This window comes from Oratosquilla oratoria, chromosome 5 (genome assembly GCF_046742065.1).
Source record: "Oratosquilla oratoria isolate Oo_2021 chromosome 5, ASM4674206v1, whole genome shotgun sequence".
Taxonomy (NCBI): domain Eukaryota; kingdom Metazoa; phylum Arthropoda; class Malacostraca; order Stomatopoda; family Squillidae; genus Oratosquilla; species Oratosquilla oratoria.
The window spans coordinates 38,106,167-38,131,818 of record NC_134781.1 but is presented as its reverse complement, the minus strand read 5'-3'; the positions used below and the strand labels follow the sequence as shown (position 1 = coordinate 38,131,818).

The 25,652-nt window shown below is 41.3% G+C and overlaps 1 protein-coding gene across 6 annotated transcripts in view; it reads right to left on the bottom strand.

Moving 5' to 3' along the window:
• The window catches only part of Ars2 (arsenic resistance protein 2), a 314,986-nt gene that overhangs the window by 233,407 nt on the left and 55,927 nt on the right, over positions 1-25,652 (bottom strand). For all 6 annotated transcript variants that reach the window (XR_012966393.1, XM_076185179.1, XM_076185183.1 and 3 more), the window contains exons 5-7: positions 13,816-13,989; positions 12,617-12,683; positions 12,275-12,498 (exon numbers count right to left, since the gene is read on the bottom strand). Coding sequence is in view for 5 of the 6 variants with exons in the window: in XM_076185179.1 (XP_076041294.1) it covers positions 12,275-12,498; positions 12,617-12,683; positions 13,816-13,989 (465 nt within the window). In the remaining variant the exon portion in view is untranslated. The remainder of the gene's footprint in view (positions 1-12,274; positions 12,499-12,616; positions 12,684-13,815; positions 13,990-25,652) is intronic.

Genomic DNA, 25,652 nt, shown 5'->3' with positions numbered 1-25,652 from the left:
AAAGAAATTCATATAGCACTCCACACCTTCATTCATGTCATTAATGTATACGGCAAACATGATTGGGGCCAGTACTGATCCTTGCGGGACACCGCTTTTTACTTCTTCCCAGTTAGAGAATTTTTCTCTAATTACAACTCTCATTTTCCTCCCAATCAGGAAATCTTTCATCCATTCCAATAATTTTCCTCTGATGTCACCTTTTGACTCTATCTTCTTTATAAGTTTCCTATGTGGTACCTTATCGAATGCCTTTTGCAGGTCCAGAAAAGCACAGTCCGCCCACCCATCTCTTTCTTGTATTATGTCTATTAATCTTGAGTAGAAACAGATCAAATTTGTGCATGACAATGCCTCTAATATGAAAAAGGCTTGGTAACTGCTTCAGTTGAAGTATCCCCACATAAAACCATATGGTTGCATAGCTCACACTCTGCACTTAATATTCACAGACCTAAAAAAGATCAAGCTTGCAGAAAATATCCAGTCTGACTGCATAGAAGTTTGCAAAGCAGACAAACAGTCCCAAAATCTCACTGCTCTACTCAAACAACATCAACAGCAGTCACCACAGGGGCAACAGCAAACACTAAAACTGCCTGTTAAAACAATGTAGGAATTATTAGTATATTACTCATTTCTAAAGATCACAACTTGCAAAATAGTATTTGAAATCTCATTCTTATGCCAGTAAAGTTGCTGTGAATTCTTTATTAATGGTACATTTAATTTAATATTTCTCATGGCTGAGCTGTTTTGAATTGAGAATTCATACTGGTACTAATATTGTCCTCCTCCTTTGTTTCAGATGGGGATCCATTATCCAGTGTCTGAAGAGTGTATGCATTAACAATCATGCACTTCAGAAGTATTTTGGGATTGGACTGAGGGTATTCTCAAGCTCCTAAAGCCAGTGGCAGATGCTATCACTGTCATAGGAGACAATAAAAACCTCTCTCTGGTAATGAAAGTGTTCAGTGATTTAAAGCTCTCCTTTGAAGAGAATCTCTACCCATCCCAAATCCTCAAGAGTGAAGATGATGCCCTCAAGGAAATAATTCATGAAAGGAAGAAATTCCTGGTGAAAATTATTCACCTTGCAGCCAACTTTGTGGATCCTTGTTACTGTGGATGTCACTTTTCAGGTGAAGAAGCGGTACATACATACATACACCAAAGGCATTTTCCCCCTACATGGGGGGTAGCCAAAAAGAAAAAGGCATAGAAACCACTCCCACCCATTCCATACATACATATACCAAGGCTTTTTCCCCCTTACAAGGGAGGTAGCCAAAAAGGAAAAGGCATAAAATCATTCCCACCCATTCCATCCCTGAATACACTCCACACCCCTCCACCCTCCCTCTTATCTTAGCACCTCCTGGATGATGGGTCATCCCTGCACCTTGTCCAATGCCCTGGGTCAGAAGCAGTGTCGCAAGACACAGCATATCCACAGCAAGGCCGCTTCATTAAATCGGCGACCCCCCCATTGCATAAAAGAATACGGGGAGAAATCACTTTGGGCTGTGTCAAATTTTGCTCACACATACTACCTCACCCCCCATCCCCCTGAACATTCCACCTCATGCATCACATCATCATCCATATACAACCATTCTCCATTCACCCCTGTTTTCAGTCCTCTCCCGTCCTTCCTCAACAGACGTTCCCCTCTTCCCCAAAGCCCCCTTCACCCCATCCATCCACATCATCCTAGGACGTCCCCTCATGTTCACTCCCTCCATATCTGCCTTCCATACTTCTTTTACTAGTCTTTCTTAACTCATTTTTTCCATGTGTCCAAACCATCCTAATATTCTTTCATCAACCCTATCTCCCAACTCCCTTTCCACCCCTGTTCTCCTCCTCACCTCCTCATTTCTCACTCTATCTAGCCTAGTAACCCCCATCATACTTCTCAGACACCTCATCTCCAACACATTCAAACTCCATTTCTCTTCCTCTCTTATGTTCCATATTTCTGCCCCATACAGTGCTGTTGGCACAATCACTCCTTCATACAGTCTCTTCTTAGCATCCATTCCTAAATGTCTATTCCTCATTACACTCTTTAATCCACCAAGGCATTTACTCACTTCTCTCAATCTACATTCTTCCTCCACCTTCACTCCACCTTTTCCTGCCACATTTGCACCCAAGTATCTAAAACTATCCACTTCCTCCAGTCGCTCTCCCTTAATGCTCACTTCCAGTCTACTGCCACTTTCACCCCTTGTACATCTCATCACCTTACTTTTACCTATATTTATCTTTAGCTTTCTTCTATCACATACTCTCCCAAACTCTGCCACCAACTTCCTCAGTCCCTCCTCCGATCCTGCCACAAGTGCAGTGTCGTCCGCAAACAACAGCTGGCTCACCTCCCACTTTTCTCCATTTTCTTTAACCATCTCCAATCCCTGACCTATTACCCTTGCATTTACCTCTCACACTACCCCATCCATGTATAAGTTGAACAGCTAGGGCGACATAACGCATCCTTGACGAAGTCCCACCATTTACCTCGAACCACTCACTCTCTCCATTTCTAATCCTGACACAAGCTCTACTACTCTCATAAAAACTCTTGACAGCTCCCAGAAGCTTTCCTCCTATCCTGTATATCTGCATAACCTCCCACAGTGCCTTTCTGTCTACCCTATCATAAGCCTTTTCCAGATCCATAAAAGCCCAAAAAACATCCTTCCCCTTTCCTATAGCTTTCTCACATATCTGTCTTACCACAAAGATCTGATCTACACAACCTCTACCTGTCCTAAATCCACACTGTTCCTCACCAATTACTCCCTCTGTTCCTCTCTTAATCCTCTCAATCAAGATCCTCCCATAAGCCTTCCCAACTACACTTAACAAGCTAATCCCTCTGAAACTATTACATTCACACTTGTCCCCTTTTCCCTTGTAAAGTGGAACTATAAAGGCACTCTTCCAGTCCTCCGGCACTCTACCCTCTCTCCAGCAAACATTAAATAACCTCACCAGCCAGTCCACCATCACTGTACCTCCTTTTTTCAGACATTATGCATGGCATCCATCCTGACCAGGTGCCTTAACTGCTTTCATCATCTTAACCTCTTCACTCCAGGGCACATCACACGTCTAGCAGCATTAGCTGCCCGACGTGCGATGTTGCGTCATAATAATCGCATTATAAAAAATAAAGTCCGTGCTCAATCGTTCGTTCTCTTTCACCCGTGTATTTTGATAACCATAGAAAATTGATGAAGCCAGTTTAGAGAGAATGGAAATTACGTAGGTACAACTACAATAAATATTATCAAGATGGCAACGTCGGCATCATCGAGTACCCACTTGCTCCTCATGCCGCCTACGTAGGCGTCACTGTATGGAAGTGGTTAACAAATGCCTTCACTTCATCCTTCCTTATTTCTCCTCCATTTTCCTCACTCATCACTCTCATTTTCTTAGCATTTCCCACTGCAACTATCTTTCCCTCTCTATCCTCCTTCACATTTAGCAACTCCCTAAAATATTCTGCCCATCTTCCTCTTACTGCCTTCTCTTACATTATCATCTCTCCATCTGCACCTTTTACCTTTTCTTCTCTACTTGATTCGCCTCCTCTTCTTCTCTTAATTTCTTTCCAAAACATCTTTTTATTACTTTCAAAAAATTCTGTCATACTCTTACCCCATTTCACATCTGCTCTCCTCTTTACCTCCTTTAACTTTTGCTTTACTTCTCTTTTCTTTTCTTTGTACCTCTCATATGACTCCCTCATCCTATTTTGTAACCAATCTGTGAAAGCTCGCTTCTTCTCTTCTACAACCTTCTTTGTTTCCTTATCCCACCATTCACTACCCTTCCTTCTATTTCCTCCTGTCCTTCTTGTTCCACAAACCATCTTTGCACACTTTATGACTCCCTCCTTGAACCATCCCCATTCCTCCTCCACACCTAGCTCTACTCTATCCTTTACTACCTCCCACTCCTCCTTCAGCTTCTTTTCGTACTCCTCCTTTTCCTTTTCATTCAAAGAGTTCACTCTAAGAACCTCCCTACCTTTTGTCCCTTTCCTCTTTCTCCATCTATCCTCCACTCTCAACTTACCTTCCACCAGAAAATGATCTGATATTTCCCCACCCTCTCCCTTTAGCACATGTACATCCTTAACTCTTCCTATCATAATCCCATTTACCACTACATAATCCATTAACGCTCTATCTACCACCCTTCCCTCCACCACCCTCTCCCATGTGTACTTATGCTTGACTTTCTTCCAAAACACTGTATTTGCTATCATCAACTCTCTAGACACATTTCCACCATCAACTCTCCACTACGATTCTTTCCTGGAACTCCACATTTCCCAACCACTCCATCAATTGGACCATTTCCTACCCTAGCATTAACCTCTTCACTCCGGGGCACATCGCACGTCTGGCAGCATTAGCTGCCCGACACTCGATGTTGCGTCATAATAATCGCATTATAAAAAATAAAGTCAGTGCTCAATCGTTCGTTCTCTTTCACCCGTCAATTTTGATAACCATAGAAAATATGATGAAGCCAGTTTAGAGAGAATGGAGGTTACGTAGGTATGACTACAATAAATATAATCAAGACACCGACGTCGGCATCATCGCATACCCACTTGCTCCTCATGACGCCTACGTAGGCGTCACCGTATGGAAGTGGTTAAGGTCTCCCAGTACTATTACATTGACATTTCTCCCTAAATCCTCTATGCACTCATTTAAATCTATCCAAAAGGCCTCCTTTTCTTACAAAGGATTACAAAGACGGAGCATGCCGACAGGAGACCTTTTGGTCCATATCTAGGTCGGATGCGAAAAAAAATCATAATAATAATAAAAGAATAAATAAAAACTATGATAATGTAAATAACAAATAAAATACATAAATAAATGCATAGGTATAGTTAAATTATAAGCATACAGGTAAATAGTAAATAATAATAAATTGACATATAACTAATAATAAATGAAAATCAGACAGACAAATTATAACAAAACAAAAACAAATATAAAATAAATTATAATCATTACAGCATCTTGCTTAGGTGTTTATCTAAATGATTCTTAAAGCTTTGAACTGAACTACATTGCACTACCTGTGCAGGAAGTTTATTCCATTCATTAACTACACAGTTGGCAAAGTTGTTTCTACCTACTTCCAAATTGAATCTATTTCCGGACAGTTTGAGACCATTTTCTTGTCGGATTCTCATTCAATGTAAAATTTTGCCACTTTTGATGTTGTCAATTCCCTTTAAAATCTTAAAGACCTGTATCAAGTCACCTCTGAGTCTACGCTTTTTTAGGGAAAACAGATTCATATCTTTTAGTCAATTTTCGTATGATTTATTTTTGATATTTGGAATCAGTTTTGTGGCTCGCCGTTGCACTTTTTCCAGTCTGTCAATGTCTTTAATGAGTTTCGTTTCGGTGACCATACGGAAACAGCATATTCCAAATGTGGATGAACTAACGATTTATATAGCTTGTTAATGAGTGATGGACTTTTGAAATCAAAAGATCGCGCAATCAGTCCTAGAATCTTATTTGCTTTCTCAGAGGCTGAAATACACTGCTTGGATGATTTGAGGTCGTTACTGATAATTACGCCGAGATCTTTTTCACTATCCACTTTTAACGAATTTCCAAATAACTTGTAATCGTACTTACTGTTATTTTTACCTATGCGCATTACCTTGCATTTACTTGTGTTAAATTTCATTAGCCACTTTTCAGACCATTCCTGTAATTGATCTAAATCTTCTTGAATATGTAATTGGTTTGAGTGTTCATTTGCCACTCCACACAGTTTTGTATCATCAGCAAATTTGGAAACAGTAGATTTTAGTCCATGGTCTATATCATTTATATATACTATGAATAGAAGTGGCCCAAGAACGGAACCCTGAGGAACTCCACTTGTAACATTTTTCCATCTAGAAGTTTTTCCATTTAAAACAACTCTGTTTTCGACCATTCAACCAATTACTAGTCCAACCTAATAGGCTACCACTTATTCCGTGTAAAGCTAATTTAGTAAGTAGTCTTTCGTGTGGGACGGTATCAAAAGCTTTTGCAAAGTCTAGATATATTAAATCTATATTGTTTCTTTTGTCATAATTCGAGTAAGTTAGTCACGCAAGAACGTTTCCGTCTGAAACCATGCTGGCTATCATTTATCAAATGGTTACTTTCTAAATGATGTTCGATAGCATCTCTGATGATAGTTTCCATTATTTTTCCTACGATTGAAGTCAAACTTATAGGCCTATAGTTATTTGGCTTCTTTTTGTCACCTTTTTTGAATATGGGAGTAACATTAGCTAGCTTCCATTCTCTTGGGACATCTCCGGATATGATGGATTTCTTGAAAATAATTTCTAATGGAACAACAATCTCATTTTTCATTTCCTTTAAGATTCTTGGATGCCAACTGTCAGGCCCTGGTGTTTTATTAACTTTGAGTTAATCTATACACCTTTTAATTTTTTCTTTTGTTATATTTACCGTAGTAAGTTTACCCCAGACTTTTCACAGGTTTCAGTTTGGAATTCACTTTGAGGTGTTTCGTTTATGAATACCGAGCTAAAATAATTGTTTAAGATATTACACATTCCTTCATTTGAATATTCAAGTTGACCGTCAGCAGATAATAGTGGACCAATGTGATTCCTAACAACCTTTTTATCTCTAATGTAACTATAGAATTCTTTGGGATTCTCTTTGGATTTATCAGTGATGTTCATTTCGTATTGTCGTTTTCTTTTTCTTATTGTCTTTTTTAAATCTCTCTGTATTGATACATAACTTTCATAGTCATTAGATGCACCCGAGCACTTATATTTCTTATAAGCTTGTCTCTTTTTAGCAATACTTCTTTTAGTTTCTTTGTCGAGCCACTTTGGGCGAGCCTGATTTGGGGGACGTCTGTTCTTAAAAGGAATGTAAGTTTGAATCATCTTAGTGAGCGTATTTTGAAATATTTCCCACATTTGATCTACAGGTCTTTCGTTTAATTTTGCCTCCCAATCTGTAAGCTGAAGCTCCTGACGTAGTCCTATGAACTGAGCTTTACTGAAATCGGGTATTTTAGAAACACAAGTATCTATTCTAAAATTGTTTAGGAGTTTGAATCTAACCAAGTTGTGATCGCTATTTGCAACAGATTCACCGACTTCTACATCAGTTAACATGCTTTCACGGCTAGTGATCAATAGATCGAGTAAGTTTCCATATCTTGTGGGCTCTTTTACATGCTGAATTAAGTAATTGTCACCAAGAAAATCAATCAAGCGACTACCTATATGGCCATGTTCAAGGGTCATCCAATCAATGTCAGTAAAATTGAAATCACCCATTATCAATAAATCCCGGTTGCAGAAACTAGACAGTTCTTGAAATAACAGTTTGTCGTCTGCTAATGATAATGTCTTTGGCCTATATATTACACCTATATTAATTTTTTGTCCATTTGTTTGGGTTAACTCAACCCACAAACTTTCATATGCATCCTGTTTCACTTTCTCTAAAACACAAGCATGAACAATGTTTTTAACGTACAACAGAACACCCCCACCTTTCTTGTGGTTTCTATCCTAATGAAAGTGTTCTACACTTTTCTCACTGCCAGGCCCATATGCACTCACAAAGACCCACATCTCCTTTCCCAGTTTCACCTTCATCCACATTATCCTTGAGGAAACCTCCTTCCACTCCACTACACGTTTACCTATCTCTTCACTTACTAGATTAGCCACCCCTTCCCTCCCTTGCCCTCTCTTCACTCCTGATTACCTCCCACTTACACTCCCAAACTTACACTCACCCTTCCCTTTCAACTTAGTTTCATTCAAAGCCAACACATCCATCTTTCTTCTCACAAACATACTACCTATCTCTTCCCTTTTACTCTCATCTGTACCACATCCACGCACATTAAAAGACCCAAACCTTAGGGTGCTGGTCGGAAAACTCCCAGACCCTCATATGTCTTTACTTTCTCTTTTAGGAATGTCCCCTGTGGGGCTACAAGGAGAAAGATGCCTAGTCCCAATCCCCGTCCCTTTCTTCTCGCCTCTTACGATCCAAGTGGAAATACTTGGTGGCAGTATTCTCTTCTCCCATCACTAAGTATGACACACCTAAGTCAGTTGAACATGTATGTTCCCTCCTTGGACTGGCAGGATAATATCATGCATTTATTAACAATTTTGCTTCAGTTACATCTCCCCTTACTATTCTCCTCAAGAAAGATACTTCCTTCCAGTGGCATGATGTTTATCAGGAAAGTTTTGATCCATTGAAGCATGCCCTTACTGAAGCACCTGTGTTGGCATTCCCAGATTATAGTCTTCCCTTTACTATTTGTACAGATGCTTCTAGTACAGGCATTGGAGCTGTACTTATGTAGCAAATAGATGGATCTAGACCCCATGTTACTGCATAGGCTAGTCACACTCTTAACAAGCCTGAGTCTCGTTACTCTGTTACACATTTAGAGGCACTGGCAGCAAGGTGGGCTTTAAAGCATTTTCAAGACATCATTTTTGGATATCCTGTTACAATCTATACAGACCACACTGCTTTCACACAACTTTTCAAGGGCAAAAATCTTTCAGGCTGCCTAACCAGATGGTTCCTCACTATTGAAGAATTTAACCTGATCCTTAAGCATATTCCAGGACATGTGAACAATGTTACTGATGCACTTTCATGTAATATACCTGTAGCTGCAGTTACAGTGACTGACAGCTTCTCCCTGCAGGATCTGGCCAAAGCTCAGTGTGAGGACCCTGTTTGGTCTGCTGTCATTTATGCTTTGGAATCTGGTGATGATACCACCTTACCAGATTTACCTGTGCCTGTCCCAATTTTCTCTACAGGACAATGTTCTCATTCGTAATGTGGAAGTGTTTGAGCAGGATGTGGCACAGTTAATGATCCCCGAGTCTCTAGTCCATGTTATTGTCTCTTGCTCATGATGTCCCTCAGGCTAGTCACCCAGGTCATGGCAAAACTCTGTTTATGGCTCACAAAATATATTATTGGCCTAAAATGCGACTGGACATTACTACTCATGTAGCCCAGTGTAGTTCTTGTGCCCAGAACAAAGGTTCTATGCACACTGCTCCTATCCTAGAGTACCCTACTCCTCATCCTTTTCAGACTATGGGTATAGACCTTTTACAATTACCTCATAGTTATAAAGGTTCTGTGTATGTCCTTGTGTGTGTGGACCACTTTAGTTGCTTTGTAATATTGGCTTCCTTTCATAGCAAGTCTGCTCCAGTAGTTGCCCATGCTTTAGTTTCTCATGTTTTTTGCCCATACACTACTCCTTCAGTGCTCCTTATTGACAATGGGACTGAATTTAGGAATAAAGTTTTAGCAAATGTATGTGAACCTTATGGCATCACTCAAACCTTTGTGACAGTTTACAATCCTGCATCTAATGGTTTAATAGAGCAGATGAATAGGAAGATTTTGGATAATCTCAGGCACATTGCTAGTAGCCTCCATGAAGCTGGGGAGGATTGGCTTCTGCATGTTAGTACTTGCATTAATAGCACAATTAATATTTCCACAGGTAAGACACCTCATTATGTCATCTATGGAGTGGAAAAAAGGCTCCTATATGATGTGTTAGACAGTCCTACTCATCCCCTCTACAATTTTGATGATTATAGTCAACTCCAATGTCACACACTACACAGGATATGATTCTGTGAAAAAAACTTCATGTTTCTAAGTCAAAAATGTTGAAACACCAGCATAGTATTGGTGATTGTGTTTATAAAAGTATGCCTGACCACCAATCTAAACTCAATTGTAGGTTTACAGGTCCTTTTGGTGACTGAAAAGTTGCATCCCAATATGTGGACAGGCTTAAACTAACATGAATGCCTATCCCTGCATTTGCCTGGCCTCCCCCAAGGCCCACTGTACAAACTATGACTTATAATCTCCGTTCAAGGGGTCCTATACCTTACTATCTGTATGTGTGCACTATGTTGTTATCCATGACTGTCTTGAATTGTAGTGTAAATATTGTTTAGCTACTATATGTAGTCTTGAATTGTATAGTGTGTAAATTTTGTTTAGCTACTAAGTGTAGTCTTGAACTAAATCATGGGTAAATTTTGTTTAGCTATTATGTATATTGTCTTGATTTGTATAATGTGTAACTATTGTTTAGCTATTAAGTGTTATGTCCCAGATGTCCAGTATTTATTATCTCTAATCTAAAACTGGCACCAGTACTTATAGGCATATATTTATGTGTTCTTATACTTTGTATAGATATCTGTGTGTGCTATGTATGTTCATGTAAAAAATTTCTCCACACTTTTGTATGTATAATGTATATAAATGTGGTGTGTGTGGAGTCTGTTGTAGATATTTTGAGTTTTGACTTGTCTTGGTCATTCATTTTTCTCATTTGCTCGGTGGGGTCACTGAGTGGTGGTGGCCAAGCGATGTAATGGTGTGGTACATTGCAGCATCATACAATTATTGTTCAATTAGGAGTTGTAACTCCAACTCCAAACTATACGTATGCATTTGTTTATTGTAGTGCTGTATCAAATTGTGATTTAATACATTCATTTACATTATTAATATACTTTTATCTAGCCATCCTACAACAAGAGCAGGGGTGGAAAGGGAGTTGGGAGATAGGGTTGATGAAAGAGTATTGGGATGGTTTGGACACATGGAAAGAATGAGTGAAGAAAGATTAGTAAAAGAGGTGTGGAAGGCAGAGGTGGAAGGAGTGAACATGAGGGGGTTACCAAGGAAGAGATGGATGGATGGGCTAGAAGGGGCATTGGGAAAGAGGGAAATGTCTGTTGAGGAAGGGAGAAGTTGTTGATAGGATGAGAGGAGAATGGTTGTTTATGGATGTTGTAATGCATGGAAGGGAGTGGGTGGGGGATGGGGGAGAGGAAGTATGTTTGAATATTTTGACACAGCCTGAAGGGATTTCTCCCTGGCTTGTCTTTTTCTGCATGACAAAGAAAGGTGGGGAGGGGTCGCTGATTAAATGAAGTGGCCTTGCTGTGGATGTGCTGTGTCTTGCTACACTGTTTCTGACACAGGGCAGTGGGTGAGATGCTGGGATGGCCCGTCATCCAGGAGGAGCCAAGATAAGATGGAGGGGGGATGCATGGGAGTGGAGTACGTGGGGGCGGAATGGGTGGGAGTGGATTTTGTGCATTATTATTATTATTATTATTATTATTATTATTATATATATATATTTTTTTTGCTACCTCCCCTGTAAGGGGGAAAAAGTCTGATATATGCATGTATATGCACACACACACACATATATTATTAATTAAAAATAAAAACAAATATGTAAAAACTATATCAAACCAAGGGCTCCTTCCCCTTACATGGGAGTTAGCCAAGTCAAAGATACGCACCCACACCCACCCATTCCACTACCTTTACTTTCCTCTTATTTTAGCTTCACATGGAAGAAGGGTTATCCTTGTTTCCAACCCATTGCCCAGGTCAGAAGCAATACAGCAAGACACACCACATCCATGGCAGGGCCACTTCACTTACAAAGCAACCAACCCCCTCCCCATCCTTCATAAACATTCTGCACTCACCCCTCTCCATTGCCTTCTCCCTTCCTTGCTCTACAAGCATTCCCCTCTCGCTCAGTAAATGAATAAAACCAAGTCTATATAACAAGGGCTTCCCCCTAACATGGGACGTGCCCAAGTCAAAATGCAAGTACCCACTCCCACTCATTTCACTCCCATCCACCACCCTTTCCTACTTCTCATCTTAGCTCCTCATGGATGATGGGTCATCCCTGTATCTCACCCATTCCCCTGGGTCAGAAACAATGCATATCCACAGCAAGGTTGCTTCACATAATTGGCTCTTTCTTTACATAATTGGCTCTTTCTTTAGGCTCATGCAGCAAAAAAGAGAAGATGAGGAGAAATCCCTTTGGGCTGCATCAAAATATTCACGTAATTGGCTCTTTCTTTACATAATTGGCTCTTTCTTTACATAATTGGCTCTTTCTTTAGGCTCATGCAGCAAAAAAGAGATGAGGAGAAATCCCTTTGGGCTGCATCAAAATATTCATACATGAACACTCCCTACCCCATCCCTTTCTTGCATCACAGTATCATCTATACATTGCCATTCTCCATCACTCACCCCTATCTCCTTCCTTCTCTCTTTCTTGCTCAATAGACATCTAAAGGTATAATCAATAGAATACTTACTCCTCCCCAAGGATAAATGGTTTCTTCTCTTCCTCTACTGTTGCAGGTTTGGTCTCATCCTCAGGTGGTTGATCAAGTACTTGGAGATCAAAATTTGTTCCACCTTCCAATTTGATGACAACAGAGTCCAGGAGTTTCAGCAACTGATCGGATTGGTCTGCATCCACACTAATATTGTCTAGCCGAGTAGCATCTGCTAATTCTTGGAATACTGCAACTCGCCGCTGTTGTGTTAAATGCTCATTTAATTTCCAAACAAAATGCAACTTAAGTTGATCCACTATTGCTACTGAAAATTATAAACATTCATAAAGGATACTGTAAACTATGAAAATTGAATACCTTAAGATTTGCCAGCTGCTCTTCTCTCCTCTTGACGCATTCTTCTGGATGATATTTTGCCTTGAACCTATTAAAGAGGTTAAACAGTAATGAGGCAAAAATTCTTTATAAAGTCATGAAAGCATGTGTCAACCTGCTTACCTTGGTAGAAGTTCTGTTGCAGTCAATTTTTGCTTACACTCCTATCACATAGTCAAGACACGACATACATGTTATCTAATATTAACTAACCAAGGAATGGTAGAGTTGAAACACTGGAAATAATGGGAATCTATGTTGACTGAGGCTTGAAACCTGTATCAAAGTTTAAGGCTCTAAATTCTTAGAGCTTACATCATTACACACCTCTCACCTGGTTCTATGGCTACATGACAGCCACACGGTGCTGCTATGGCATCGTTGAAAGCGCAAAGATCGCTGGGTCCTTGTGCGACCCCCTACCTATCCTAGACATTTTAGAGCCGCATAGCTAACACTGCATTGCGCGCAGTGACCCTAAGCTGACCGCTCATCAGTCCCATCATAAGTGGTTGAGTGTTCAGTGCTCACAAAGCACATGACAAATGCAAGAAGATATCTTGTACAGCGCAGTGGAGTCCCAGCAGTCTTCTTTCCACTGTTGGGGGCAAGAGTGGTTAGGAAGAGCACATTCCTAGCAGACATGCATTTGTGCCATGTGTCCACATCTACTCAGCACATAATTAGCCTAGCTCCACAATATAGCATTAATTTGAATACGAGACCAACTAAAGATTCTAAGCAATTTAATATCTAATCCATTTCCCTTCATTCATAATTGCTTGAGGCTGTCAAAAAAAAGTTCAATTAATTGAAATGGGCTACTGATTGAGGCTGTATTAACAGAATCTTCATTCATTGAATGAGCTACTGATATCATATTTATGTTTGGAGAAAAGGAAGAAAGACAGAAAATGGCACTGGGTATAAAAATGTGTCCATACAACACACAAAACTATCCTACACAAACTCTTATTCTACCTCATTCAAATCCATATACCCACACTAATTAACAACTAATTTATAATTTAATGTACCAATTTTCCATATCAACATTCTTGGGCACTTGCCATGTTATGCAAAAAGATGAACAACTGGTTGCATCTTTGTGTATAACAATTTTAGGCTGCTTTTCATGTATCTAAACATAAGCTCATTATACTTCTCATACATTAACTTACCATTCCTCTTCCTTGTGGTTAACAAAAAACTCATTAAGCTGTTGACGTTTGAATTCTAATTTATATTCAGAATATTTCTTTATGGCATCTTCTTCAGAGATAGAATCATCACACTGTTCCATGAAAGCCTTAAAAGACATCATTGGTGGTTGAGTTGGACCAACATCATCTAGCCTGTAAAACAAATTACAGAAAACATTATTTATGGATGCTTGATGGCTGTGCAGGTTAGAGTGTCGCAACTTGCAACATAGGTTGAGGTGATGGCTGTTCGAACCTTGCCATAAGTGAGTTAGACCAAGGGCATGATCCATTAATTTCCATGCTACAAAGTCCTCTGTAAGAGACACCATTCTAGCCTCCTGATAGGAGGTGTACTGAAGGAGAAAATTTGGGAGTAATCAATTAATCAATCCATGTCTCTTTTGCAGGAGACCACTAGCTCCCATGGAATCAGCAACAGCCACCAAATTGGCCTACAAGCTGTGGGAAAGATTTTTCTGTTGGGCTGATCTCTGGGGTAGTTTGGTGGTGCATAAGTTAAGTGGTCAGTCTTTTAAGTATTTGTTCTATGATTTGAGTGTGTACAGCAGTCACAATGAAATGCTCACAAATTTTGTGCTAGGAAAAAGTTTACATGGACTTTTGTGTCACTTTTTCATCTATGTTTTCTGGCAGCTATAAGTTGGGAGAGCTTGGTATCATGTTAGTACCCAGGATCAGCCTCTGCCTTCAACCTCACCACTTGGTTCACACCAGTGAGCTGTGGATTCTCCAAGAGGAAGGTTTTCTTCATTTTTCTTCTTCAACCCAGTTTCAATCTTGAACCCACTTAAGACTTTTTAACTTAAAACTACAGTATTCAGAATGGGTCGAACTAAACTTTCAACAGTCGAAAAGACTTGTTGTTTGACCATGTTACAAGATGAATAGGTAACAACAGCAGTAAATGTATTTCAATAGGCACTTTACAACCTTAAATATGAAGCAGCTGAGGTACTATGGAGTGGAGTGCCACAAAGGAAACTTGGCTGGACCGGCAACATCCTTAAACATTAACCCCTTCCATACGGTGCCGCACACGTAGGCGTCATGGGGAGCGAGTGTATTCGCGAGGCTGCCATATCGGCGTCTTGATTATATTTATTGTAGTCGCCCCTCCATAATGACATTCTTTCTAATTCTTTTGTAATCGCATTTTCTATGGATATCAAAATTCACGGGTGAAGAGAGAACGATCGATATAAGCGGTGACTATATTTTATGATGCGAGTATTATTACGACACGTCGTACGGCTGGCATTGGTTGCTGCCACCGAGATCTAAGTCCATGACGCCTACGTGTGCGGCACCGTATGGAAGGGGTTAAATACTATCTAACCCTGACGTAACAACTTCTACACTAAAAATTAATTAGTACATACATATACCAAGGCTTTTTCCCCCTTACAAGGGAGGTAGCCAAAAAGGAAAAGGCATAAAATCATTCCCACCCATTCCATCCCTGAATACACTCCACATCCCTCCACCCTCCCTCTTATCTAATCACCTCCTGGATGATGGGTCATCCATGCACCTTGTCCACTGCCCTGGGTCAGAAGCAGTGTCACCAGACACAGCACATCCACAGCAAGGCCGCTTCATTAAATCGGCGACCCCCCCTCTCCGTCCCCCCATTGCATAAAAGGAGAAGACGGGGAGAAATCCCTTTGGGCTGCGTCAAATTTTGCTCACACGTACTACCTCACAACACCATCCCCGCCCATTCCACCTCATGCATCACATCATCCATATACAACCATTCTCCATTCACCCATCTTCTATCCTCTCCCGTCCTTCCTCAACAGACATTTCCCTCTTCCCCAAAGCCCCCTTCACCCCATCTATCCACCTCATCCTAGGACGTCCCTTCATGTTCACTCCCTCCACAGCTGCCTTCCATACCTCTTTTACTAATCTTTCTTCACTCTTCTTCCCATGTGTCCAAACCATCCTAATACTCTTTCATCAACGCTATCTCCCAACTCCCTTTCCACCCCTGTTCTTCTCCTCACCTCCTCATTTCTCACTCTATCTAGCCTAGTAACCCCCATCATACTTCTCAGACACCTTATCTCAAACACATTCAAACTCCTTTTCTCTTCCTCTAAGTCTTATGTTCCATGTTTCTGCCCCATACAGTGCTGTTGGCACAATCACTTCTTCATACAGTCTCCTCTTAGCATCCATTCCCAAATGTCTATTCCTCATTACACTCTTCAATCCACCAAGGCATTTACTCACTTCTCTGAATCTACACTCTACCTCCACCTTCACTCCACCTTTTCCTGCCACACTTGCACCCAAGTATCTAAAACTATCCACTTCCTCCAGTCACTCTCCCTTAACCACTTCACTCCGGGACTTAAATCTCGCGGGCAGCGGCCAATGCCAGCCGTACGACGCGTCGTAATAATACTCGCATCATAAAATATAGTCACCGCTAATATCGATTGTTCTCTCTTTCACCCGTGAATTTTGAAAACCACAGAGAATGGGATTAAGGGCATATTAGGGAGAATGTAAAAACGCAGGGGCGACTACAATAAATATAATCAAGACGCCGATATGGCAGCATCGCGAATCCACTTGCTCCTCATGACGCCTACGTGTGCAGCACCGTATGGTAGGGGTTAATGCTCACTTCCAGTCTACTGCCACTTTCACACCTTGTACATCTCATCACCTTACTTTTACCCACATTTATCTTTAGCTTTCTTCTATCACATACTCTCCCAAACTCTGTCACCAACTTCCTCAATCCCTCCTCCGATCCTGCCACAAGCGCAGTGTCGTCAGCAAACAACAGCTGGCTCACCTCCCACTTTTCTCCATTTTCTTTAACCATCTCCAATCCCTGACCCACTACCCTTGCATTTACCTCTCGCACTACCCCATCCATGTATAAGTTGAACAGCCAGGGCGACATAACGCATCCTTGACGAAGTCCCACCTTTACCCCAAACCACTCACTCTCTCCATTTCTAATCCTGACACAAGCTCTACTACTCTCATAAAAACTCTTGACAGCTCCCAAAAGCTTTCCTCCTATCCCATATATCTGCATAACCTCCCACAGTGCCTTTCTGTCTACCCTATCGTAAGCCTTTTCCAGATCCATAAAGGCCCAAAAAAAACATCCTTTCCCTTTCCTATAGCTTTCTCACATATTTGTCTTACCACAAAGATCTGATCTACACAACCTCTACCCGTCCTAAATCCACACTGTTCCTCACCAATTACTCCCTCTGTTCCTCTCCTAATCCTTTCAATCAAGATCCTCCCATAAGCCTTCCCAACTACACTTAACAAGCCAAGCCCTCTACACTCCCTCCTCTCCTGATATCACCTTTTGCTCCCCCTGCCTAACCCCAACATCATGGACAGTGGTCGGAACCCTTGGCTCTGACCACCTTCCAATCATCATCACCACCAAAACAAGATGTACCCCAGTTGGCCACAGACACACTTACACCAATTACAAGAGAGCTAACTGGGAAGCTTTTATTGAAGAGACAGAACAACATTTTGAAACACTTAACAGTACACCAATCACAAACATAAACAATGCTGTGCACACTTTTAATACAATCATACAAAATGCAGACAAGAGATACATCCCTAGAGGCAACAGAAAATCACACAACCCCAACTTCACACCAGAAATCCAAAGCCTCATCAGATAACGTGACACACTTAAACACGGTACCCCCACACCTATCCCTCAAAACATAGCAGACCAAATACAAACACTAAACACTGGGATTGCCAATAAAATACATTAACAAAAAACACAAAATTGGCAAAACTTTATCGATACACTTGATCACAAAACAAACACCAGCAAATTGTACAAAACACTCAACAGCATTACACTATCCAACAGTAACACTACACGCTCTCACGCAGCAATAATCACAACAACAGATAATCTACCCTCAAACAGACAAGCTAATGCACTCATAAGTCATTTTGCACAGACGAGCCATCTCACTTCTCACCCTGACGACCGACGCACCATTCGACGTAAGAAAGACTTTCCCACAGACTCAGACTATATACCCTTCATAGACAGTCAGACAAAACTCATAATACATAGTCTCAAGCACTCATCTGCCTGTGGCCCTGATAACATAAGCAACATCCACCTAAAACACATTGGACCACAAGGTATACACGCACTCACAAACATTGCAAACTACAGCTATTCACACAACACTATACCCGACATCTGGAAGCATGGTAAAATAATCACCATTCCAAAACCGAACAAAGACCCAACAATCCCAACATCGCACCGCCCAATCACACTTCTCTGCACCCCCTCTAAAGTCATTGAATGCCTAATACTTCAACTTGTCACACCACATATTCCCCTTGCTGACTCACAACACGGTTTTAGGCCACTACACTCCACAAACACTCTTCTGACAAACCTCACACAAAGAATTTTAGATGGCATCAATTCAGATAGGCCCCACCAAAGAACACTTCTTATAACATTAGACATTAGTAAAGCTTTTGATGCTATCCCCCGCCACAACCTAACAAATAAAATATATATAACAGACATGCACAATAACACCAAAAGATGGCTGGCCAATTATCTGGCAGGTAGGAATGCTTATGTGTCATATAATGGCCAATCATCGCACATCAGAAACATTAAGAACGGAGTACCACAGGGTTCAGTTCTATCCCCCACACTATTTAATCTATACATGCATGACTTACTCACGCCAGACACCTCAGAAATACAAATCTCTTCCTACGCAGACGACATAACAATCACATGCACACATCGTAACACAGACAAAGCTGCAGAAATAATCCAGCCATACCTTGACACACTCAACACATGGTTCATCACAAAGACTCAAAATAGCTCCAACCAAATCTACAGCAACACTTCTCACCAACTGGACAAAAGAACACAAATACATACCTCATCTCTACATCAACAACACTCTAATACCACACACAAACACACCGAAAATTCTTGGTGTAACATATGATACATCCATGTCTTTCAAACAACACATCACAAACATAAAAACCAAATGCACACCCAGACTTACCGCACTTAAGTCAATCACTGGAACAACATTTGGACAAAACAAAGAAACTAATATAACAATATACAAACAATGCATACGCTCAGTGTTGAATTATGCGAGTCCTGCATGGGCTCCTAATCTTAGTGAGACACACCACAACACCCTTCAAATCATACAAAACAAAGCCCTAAAGACAATTACAGGCTCCACAAATACAACACCTACAGACCATTTACACCATGAAACAAAAGTCTTCAAAATCAAGGACCACCTCGACATGAGAGGCACACAAACACTTGCCGCAGCCACCACAAACACATTACACCCGCTACACTACATAGCAGAACACCCACACACACCAAGAAACATTAAAACAACACCCAAAGACCTTTATCACACACAGATACTCTCTTCTCTTCCTCCACAACCACCAAATACCAGCCTCCGGAAACATATTCATAATCATATCACTCACCGCTCCATTAACACACTGAAAGACAACACACTGCTGCATGCCAGACCCCCTGATATCCACCCATCTGAATCCTCTCTCCCACGAAAGGACAGAGTCCACTTGGCCAGACTGCGGTGTGGTCACCACCCAGCACTTCTAAGCTACCAGAAGAGGCTGGATGACCGCATTGTGAACAGCTGCCCAGGATGTAACACTTCACCCCATACCATACAACACATAATGGAAGACTGCATTATACACAATCATGCACGCAAACAACAAAACACGCTCTATAAAGGATTTGTGGGAAAACCCAGTTTCGGCTATGGCATTCCTTGGGGAGACGGGACTGCTCGGACAGACAGTCTAGGGAACGACAACAACAACAACAACACTTAACAAGCTAATCCCTCTGAAACTACTACATTCACACTTGTCCCCTTTTCCCTTGTATAGTGGAACTATAAAGGCACTCTTCCAGTCCTCCGGCACTCTACCCTCTCTCCAGCAAACATTAAATAACCTCACCAGCCAGTCCACCATCACTGTACCTCCTTTCTTTAGACATTCTGCATGGCATCCATCCAGACTAGGTGCCTTACCTGCTTTCATCATCTTAACAACTGCCTTCACTTCATCCTTCCTTATTTCTCCTCCATTCTCCTCACTCATCACTCTCATTTTCTTAGCATTTCCCACTGCAACTATCTTTCCCTCCCTATCCTCCTTCACATTTAGCAACTACCTAAAATATTCTGCCCATCTTCCCCTTACTGCCTTCTCCTCCATTATCATCTCTCCATCTGCACCTTTTACCTTTTCTTCTCTACTTGATTCGCCTCCTCTTCCTCTCTTAATTTCTTTCCAAAACATCTTTTTATTACTTTCAAAATTTTCTGTCATACTCTTACCCCTTTTCACATCTGCTCTCCTCTTTGCCTCCTTTACCTTTTGCTTTACTTCTCTTTCCTTTTCTTTGTACCTCTCATATGACTCCCTCGTCTTTTTTTGTAACCAATCTGTGAAAGCTCGCTTCTTCTCTTCTACCTTCTTTGTTTCCTCATCCCACCATTCACTACCCTTCTATTTCCTCCTGTCCTTCTTGTTCCACACACCATCCTTGCACACTTTGTGACTCCCTCCTTGAACCATCCCCATTCCTCCTCCACACCTACCTCTACTCTATCCTTCACTCCCTCCCACTCCTCCTTCAGCTTCTTCTTGTATTCCTTCTCCTTTTCCTTTTCATTCAAAGAGTTCACTCTAAGCACCTCCCTAACTTTTGTCCCTTTCCTCTTTCTCCATCTATCCTCCACTCTCAACTTACCTTCCACCAGAAAATGATCTGATATTCCCCCACCCTCTCCCCTTAGCACATGTACATCCTTAACCACTTCACTACGGGACTTAAATCTCGTGGGCAGCAGCCAATGCCAGCCGTACGACGTGTCATAACAATACTCGCATCATAAAATATAGTCACGGCTTATATCGATCGTTCTCTCTTTCACCAGTGAATTTTGTAAACCACAGAGAATGGGATTTAGAGCAGATTAGGGAGAATGTAAAAACACAGGGGCGACTACAATAAATATAATCAAGACGCCGATATGGCAGCGTTGCGGATCCACTTGCTCCTCATGACGCCTACGTGTGCGGCACCGTATGGAAGGGGTTAACTCTTCCTATCATAGTCCTATTTACCACTACATAATCCATTAACACTCTATCTACCACCCTTCCATCCACCACCCTCTCCCATGTGTACTTATGCTTGACTTTCTTCCAAAACAATGTATTTGCTATCATCAACTCTCTTTCTAGACACATCTCCACCTTCAACTCTCCACTACGATTCTTTCCTGGAACTCCACCTTTCCCAACCACTCCAATTGGACCATTTCCTACACTAGCATTAAGGTCTCCCAGTACTATTACATTGACATTTCTCCCTAAACCCTCTATGCACTCATTTAAATCTATCCAAAAGGCCTCCCTTTCTTCTACACTCTTCTCACTGCCAGGCCCATATGCACTTACAAAGACCCACATCTCCTTTCCCAGTTTCACCTTCATCCACATTATCCTTGAAGAAACCTCCTTCCACTCCACTACACGTTTACCTATCTCTTCACTTACTAGATTAGCCACCCCTTCCCTCCCTCGCCCTCTCGTCACTCCTGATAACCTCCCACTTACACTCACCCTTCCCTTTCAGCTTAGTTTCACTCAAAGCCAACATGTCCATCTTTCTTCTCACAAACATTCTACCTATCTCTTCCCTTTCACTCTCATCTGTACCACATCCACGCACATTAAAAGACCCAAACCTTAGGGTGCTGTTCTGAAAACTCCTAGACCCTCTTATGCCTTTACTTTGTTGTTTAGGAATGTCCCCTGTGGGGCTACAAGGAGAAGGATGCCTAGTCCCAATCCCCGTCCCTTTCTTCTCGCCTCTTACGATCCAAGTGGAAATACTTGGTGGCAGTATTCTTTTCCCCCACCACAGGGAATTCCCCCACAGCAGAAAATGAATACTCAGAGAAATGGTACAGGACAGCAACAAGGGGTTGGGGGACAGCATAATGGAGGGACAGTCGTAGTATAAAAGTGTCATCATTTCTCTATGAAGATTTTTCCTCTATCATAGACAAAATGATGTGTGGCTCTGGTCTGTAGGGGCGCCCCATATAGACCCTAAAGTATCAACTGCATGCTACTTTGCCACAATAACAAGCAGCCAATACCCCAGACAGTATCATCTCCCAGAAAGTTTTGGATTTACCAACTCAGCATGCTGATAGGAAGCCATTACTCATGGAGACAATGATGAAGAAATGGATACAGTATGCCAAGAAATATCTGCACTGGACATCACAGAACTCAAAATAAGCAATGTTTAGTGATGAGAATAATTTTTGACTCATCAGGGAAGCCTCTGAAATCATGTATCACCCATAATCTGCATCTTGCTATGATGCAAAATACACTGAATGAAACATCCAGCCAATGTAATTGTATGGGGTGTTTTAATGGAAACAAAGGCCATGGGGTTCTGTATTTTCTTCCATAATGTATTATAATGAAGAACAATAAACATATTGAAGTGTTGGGGGATCATATGCTTGCGGAGTGTGAAATTAATGTGATTTTTATCATGCAACATGAGGGTGCTCCTTGTCACATGTCCAAGACTTCAAAAGTTTTTCAATAACAAAAACGTCACAAAGAGCAAGGTGCAGCAAGCAAGAATCAGCAACATCGAGGAGGAACTGAAGAAACTGTGGATCAATATGGATACCTCTCACTCTGTCAAACTAGCAGACTCTATGCCAAAATTACCCAAGAATGTACTGAAAAACAAGGGTAGCATGACTAAGTACTAAATGCAGAGAAAATTAGTATATCAAATCATATGAGGTTTTGCATTTACCATAAAAATTGCATGTAAACATTTCATTTGCAGCCACTGAATGTGTTTTTGTATAGATGTATTGGAAGGTGCAGGTGTGGGTTGCAACAGATACTGATGATGTGTTAAGTGACACGATAAGTGGATAGGCAGGGTTGGAGATTCTTACATAGAACTGTGCATACCATTGTCAGGTGCTGACCTATAGGGAACTTCTGGATCCCCTATTGTGGTGTAGTGGTCTTGTGGTAGTGGGATGGGGTTTGTTTAAGAGAAACAAGCTGGATGAGTTAGTGCAAGTGAAAGGAAGTTAAGGGGGCCGTCGCGATGAATTTCTGAAACAAAATCAAAATATTCGAAAAAAAATTCCTTGTCATCTAGTGGCCTTTGGCAAGCCAGTCCTGAAATATTTCAGCAAAATACCAAAAAATAAAGGAGTTATGGCTATTTTTCTGACCCCCCCCCACTTCCCAGTACACCTTTGCTGCACATATGTTTGACCAAGTTATTTCATCACAATAAACATGGCACAAATGCGATGTATTTTGTTATTCACTAATATAGACTAGCTGGAAACTTGTCCTACATGTGGGGATAGTACTTTGCACTCGTGAGTAAACTGAGAGAATTATTGTGAGTAGCTGGAGAAAGCGAATTGTCGCTCCTAGGAGAACTTTTATTTACTTTTATTTGAAGCTATAATCATTTCAAGAATGCCTAAACATTCGAAGAAGAAATGTGCGTTTCATGAAAGCTAAGAAACTGAATCAAATTATTGAGAAAGAGTGTACTTCTGCCTCGGTTATTACTGGAGATGACTCATAGCAGTGCTGCTGCGCGCGCCCGGGCTTGGCCACGCTGACCGCGCATTATCGCACTCCTCTCCCCCTCCATATCCTCTTTTCTCAAATGACGTCACTGCAAACATCGGGCATGTGTGACGTACCATCACGTGCCTCTTCAAATGAAACGTTCCGAGTGCTTTTCGTCACAAGAGTGACTGTCATTGATCATAACTTTGGAAGGACACAATCTTCTTTCTCACTAGCCAATCCTATCATTACAAAAGCACTTGAGGAACAAGACAAAGACACAGAACAGAAAGGGACACCAAAGACCAGAAAGAGGAAGAGAAAACTATCGTTCAGCTCCAATTTCCAGCCGGGAGCTTTCTAGTAAGCGAACCTGGCGACAATGAGGGAGATGGTGCCTCCTGAAACCCTCGCCTTCTGAGCTGCTAATACCTCGTAAATGAAATATATAAAAATTGCAGGGAAATTTATTTTGAACTTCAAAGCTCAATATCTCAAAACTACCCTTTTCTCTACATTTTTTCTATCTCCTCCTTAACTACTTGGCCGATTTTAATGGGGTTTGGATAATTTGAAAGCTGAATAAATTTGCAAACTTTTTGTTGTGGGGTTTTTAATTTTTTTTTGTGATAGAAGTAGATATATTGTATATATCGTATATATATGTTACAGTGAGAACACGTACCTAGGGATTAAGCGTAATCCCTGAATGTTTATTCAGTGAATACGCGTAATCTCCGTTTCACTAACCGTTTATTCAGTGAATACGCGTAATCCCCGTTTCACTAACCTAACCTAACCTAACCTAGCCTAACCTAACCTTAGGTTAGGTTAGGTTCAGTTAGGTTAGGTTAGGTTAGGTTAGTGAAACGGGGATTACGCGTATTCACTGAATAACCATTCAGGGATTACACGTAATCCCTAGGTACGTGTTCTTACTGTAACATATATACGTCTAGGGTATTGGCTGCTTGTTATTGTGGCTAAGTAGCATGCAGTTGATACTTTAGGGTCTATATGGGGTGCCCCTATGGACCAGAGCCACACATAATTTTGTCTACGATAGAGGAAAACTCTGTTCATAGAGAAATGATGACACTTTTATACTACGACTGTCCCTCCGTTATGCTGTCCCCCAACCCCTTGTTGCTGTCCTGTACCATTTCTCTGAGTATTCATTTTCTGCTGTGGGGGAATTCCCTGTGGTGGGGGAAAAGAATACTGCCACCAAGTATTTCCACTTGGATCGTAAGAGGCGAGAAGAAAGGGACGGGGATTGGGACTAGGCATCCTTCTCCTTGTAGCCCCACAGGGCACATTCCTAAAAATAAAAGCAAAGGCATAAGAGGGGCTGGAAGTTCTCGGACCAGCACCCTAAGGTTTGGGTCTTTTAATGTGCATGGATGTGGTACAGATGAGAGTAAAAGGGAAGAGATAGGTAGTATGTTTGTGAGAAGAAAGATGGACATGTTGGCTTTGAGTGAAACTAAGCTGAAAGGGAAGGGCGATTGTAAGTTTGGGAGTGTAAGTGGGAGGTTATCAGGAGTGAAGAGGGGCCGAGGGAGGGAAGGGGTGGCTATACTAGTAAGTGAAGAGATAGGTAAACGTGTAGTGGAGTGGAAGGTTTCCTCAAGGATAATGTGGATGAAGGTGAAACTGGGAAAGGAGATGTGGGCTTTTGTAAGTGCATATGGGCCTGGCAGTGAGAAGAGTGTACAAGAAAGGGAGGCCTTTTGGATAGATTTAAATGAGTGCATAGAGGGTTTAGGGAGAAGTGTAAATGTAATAGTACTGGGAGACCTTAATGCCACGGTAGGAAAAGATTCCAATTGATGGAGTGGTTGGGAAATGTGGAGTTCCAGGAAAAAATCGTAGTGGAGAGTTGATGGTGATGTGTCTAGAAAGAGAATTGATGATAGCAAATACAGTGTTTTGGAAGAAAGTCAAGCATAAGTACATATGGGAGAGGGTGGTGGAGGGAAGGGTGGTAGATAGAGCTTTAATGGACTATGTAGTGGTAAATAGGATTATGATAGGAAAAGTTAAGGATGTACATGTGCTAA